The sequence below is a fragment of the Amaranthus tricolor genome, chromosome 3, assembly GCF_026212465.1.
Source record: "Amaranthus tricolor cultivar Red isolate AtriRed21 chromosome 3, ASM2621246v1, whole genome shotgun sequence".
Lineage (NCBI taxonomy): Eukaryota > Viridiplantae > Streptophyta > Magnoliopsida > Caryophyllales > Amaranthaceae > Amaranthus > Amaranthus tricolor.
Window position 1 is genome coordinate 10,388,877 of NC_080049.1, and position 4,007 is coordinate 10,392,883.

Genomic DNA, 4,007 nt, shown 5'->3' on the forward strand with positions numbered 1-4,007 from the left:
GAAATTCTTTCAAACCAACTAGAATATAGTTCATAAGTCTATATAATCATTATCACAGAAGATTTCATAAAACACTATTTTCTTCAGTACGAGATAATTTTGCCGATAATAAAATCAATAATTGGTTTACAAAATACTTATCAATTCTCCAACAAGGCCCAAATTAATCAAGTCATTATAATACCTTGTTTAAAACGAATTTAAGGTTGTCCATCGAATTTTAATTGTTTATGCCAATTTATAACGATTTTGCGATTATTTTCGACAATTTAGGTATATACCATTATTTAAATGATGTCGTGAATCCATAAAATTTATAAACCATCTAAGTTAAACTTATTTTATACTATGAGATAGTAGGTTAGTAATACAATTATAACTTTTTTTATATAGGCCTATTTTTACTCAAATTTAATTATCAATATTACACCTTTTAATAATTAAACAAGTTTTATTAATTTGATAAATTAGTAAATAATTAATAATTACATTAATAAAATTATACCAAAGTCCAAGAAGTTATGTAACACTTTTATTAGCCCTTTTAAACTTATTAAAGTCATGTATGATATTTTATTATTTTATATAGGCATTTTATCGATAAATAAAATAAAATCGGTTTTGAAATTATTTAAGTTTGAATAAAATAATATAAAAAAATTCAATGATGTTGCAGAAACTATTTTAAGAGATATGAAATGTTAAATAACCATTAAAAATCACTTGAGGTATTTTTAATAATTAATGTCTTTATTTTATCGATAAAACAAATAACATTTATTTAAGCTTACTGATTATTAATAAATGAGTAAAAATTATTAAGGTTCTTAAACGTCAACAAAAGCTTTTCAAACTTTGACTAATTTTAGTTACCGTCCATATGAGTATGTGATAAAAAGTCCATATGTCTTTATTTTCTAATTATTTTATATTTTACTATTTCAAAATTTACCGACAAACAATTTAACGATTACTCAAAAATCATAAAAAATTCCGAACTAAATATATTCTGGCCAAATCTTGTTGGAGACATTATAATATGATTTTATTAATTATTTTTAATGCTCAAGAGTTTATCTAATATCATGTTTTTTACAATAAGAGTATTTAATACCTTAAAATCCATTAAAATATCAATTTAAGGAATAAATTTCAACAAAGGGGATTTTACTTCAATAAAAAATTCCGAACTAAATATATTATGGGTTGTTTTTACTTCTTATTTTAGCCTTTGCATGCTTGTAATGATGTACAATCTAGATTAGAACAAAGGGGATTTTGGATAGACTGTTTAGGTTGTGTATGTAAGTGAACAAAGAGCTAAAAGGGGTATGGGACAGCCAAATGGGGCTGCTATTTGGGGTTAATTTGAGGTGATTTTTATCCTCAATTTGGTCTATTATGGTGTAAGAAAGATTTATTTAAGATTGTTTAAAGTTTAAATAAAAATTATTGTACATGTAACAAGTTATGTAACTTGTAAGTCATGTTTAAAAATCACTTGTATACGTGTATGAAATATTTTATTTATTCCCAACTTGGGTAAATAAAGTTTTCAAGTAACTATTATAATATTTCTGAAACGTTGTGAGTAGTTGCTCAACTTTAAGTTTTACCTTCAAAGATTACGATAGTTGTTACGATTCATAACCACGTTACAAATTAACGAATTTCTAATCATCGTAATTTTTTTTATTACTACCATCACTAATTAAAGAATATTTAGACGTCAAATTCGTGATTAAAATGAGATTAATTTCTTCGACTGTTTCGCATACTTGATTGCATACTTTATTATCATTTATGTTACTTGGACTTGGGTACTGATACTGGTACGTGTCCAAGTGTCGGATATGTCTAAATATTCAATTTTCCGCCTAAAATAAAGTGTATTACTGCCATACCAAGGTCCGAGTATCAAGGATCGGACATAGGTACGTAAAGCAAAATGAAGAGTCCAAGTAATATAGATTGTCATATAGTGATTCTTGATAAATTCGGGTAAGGACAATCCCCTACATACCAGAGGGAAGATGGAAATTGATGTTGCTCTAGGCGATGAGAATCAAACTAATATCACAAGAGTTGCTGAAATATTCTTCCTCCACCCGGCCAACCCATGATTCTCATTTTTTTTATTATTATTAATTGTCTCATTGATGGGGGTAATTTAGAGCATAAATTTCATTTCTTTTATGTTTTTAGGATAAGGAATTGTTTAGCCCAACTTTATGCAAAGGACATCACTCCAGATGACAAGCAGGAGCTTGATGAAGCTTTACAAAGAGAGGTATTACCATTTTATCCTATATATGAATATAGGTTTATATGCATCCTAGTGAAAGTGGAAAATCATCAAGTGTAAAGATGCCATATTTTATCCTGTAATCACTATTGAGTCCCATGAGAAATTGAATAAGGCGTTGATCTTCATTGAACTTTTGGATGGCTTGTGCAGCACCGCAAGAACAAATAGGCAGAGAGGACAAGGTGTTTAATTCATCCCAATTTTTCTTCAATTTAGTAAAATATCCAGCAACATCATTTGTATCTTGGCCTGATAGACGAATATCCTTCTCCAATTGAAAAAGCTTGGCACCACTTGCTTGACCATAACGATCTTCAAGTTCTTTCCAGATATCATGAGTTGAATCCGAATAAAGAACACTTTCAGCTATGTCTTGGGACAAGACATTCAAAATCCATGATGTGACCATATCAATGCACCTCCTCCATTGACTATACTTAAGATCAGTGACACTAGGCTGAGAATTCGAATTGATAAAGATCAACTTGTTCTTCGCCGACAAAGCTATCGACATTGATTCTTCCAAGAACCAAAATTCGAACCATCAAAAGGTTTCGACACTAATAATAAACAAGGACGATTAGCAGGATGAAGAAAAAGAGGATCTGAATGATCAAGGGAATTCGAACCAGAATTTTGCAAACCAGAATCTTGACTTGTCATTGCGAATGAACGGTTGAATCAAATTGAAGCAATAGAAGACGCAATGGATTGATTAAAGATGATACATGCATTCGATATAAGCCTTACTAAAAGCTCTGATATCATGTTGATTTTTGATCGATGAAGCTCAAAAATAAGTAGAAGAAAATTTTAGAGTGAGAAGAAGATTGAGAGGATATTGAGAAGAATTGATTTCTTGATAAAAATTGCTTTAAAAAATGAATAGCAAGAGAGTATATATACATGTAGCAGACTATTTTGTTGTAACAAAACTAAAAAAATGATTATAAAACTAATTATGTCTAACAAAAACAGAAGAAGTGCTTGGCATGCATCTTTCCATCACCAGTTGGGTTATGCAGCTGATGGGTTATGCTGAGTCTGCGTGCCACACTCATAATTTGCTGATATGTCCAGTGATGATGATATTTTATCGGTTTATAGATATTATTATTCTATGATTTATTAAGAGCAAACATTTGGTAAGTCAACGTATATGTTGTTCGTGTTAGTATAACTAAACAAGTTCCTAATAAGTATAATTTGTTGGAGTTGTCCCATAGATTAGATGTATAAATTAAGTTATAAAATAATGCTTTTTAAATTTATATTTAACTATTATATATATATATATATATATATATATATATATATATATATATATATATATATATATATATATATATATATATATATATATATATATATATATATATATATATATATATATATATATATATATATATATATATATATATTAATATATATATATATATATATATACATATACATATATATATATATATATATATATATATATATATATATATATATATATATATTATATATATATATATATATATATATACATTAATATATATATATATATGTATATTATATATATATCATCTATATATATATAATATATATATATATATATATATATGTAGTATAATTATATATTATTATATTGTATATATATATATTATATATATGTATATATATATATTTATTATATATATATATATATATATAT

The 4,007-nt window shown here is 26.4% G+C and overlaps 1 protein-coding gene across 1 annotated transcript; it reads right to left on the reverse strand.

Moving 5' to 3' along the window:
• Positions 1–2,324: 2,324 nt before the first annotated feature.
• On the reverse strand, positions 2,325–2,822 carry LOC130808333 (uncharacterized). The gene has a single exon (XM_057673811.1). The coding sequence runs from the start codon at positions 2,820–2,822 to the stop codon at positions 2,325–2,327; it is 498 nt and encodes a 165-aa protein (XP_057529794.1).
• Between the last annotated feature and the right edge of the window lie 1,185 nt (positions 2,823–4,007).

Bases quoted from the DNA above. Each gene is read 5' to 3' on its own strand.
- LOC130808333 (XM_057673811.1), bottom strand. From the start codon at position 2,822: ATGTCGATAGCTTTGTCGGCGAAGAACAAGTTGATCTTTATCAATTCG.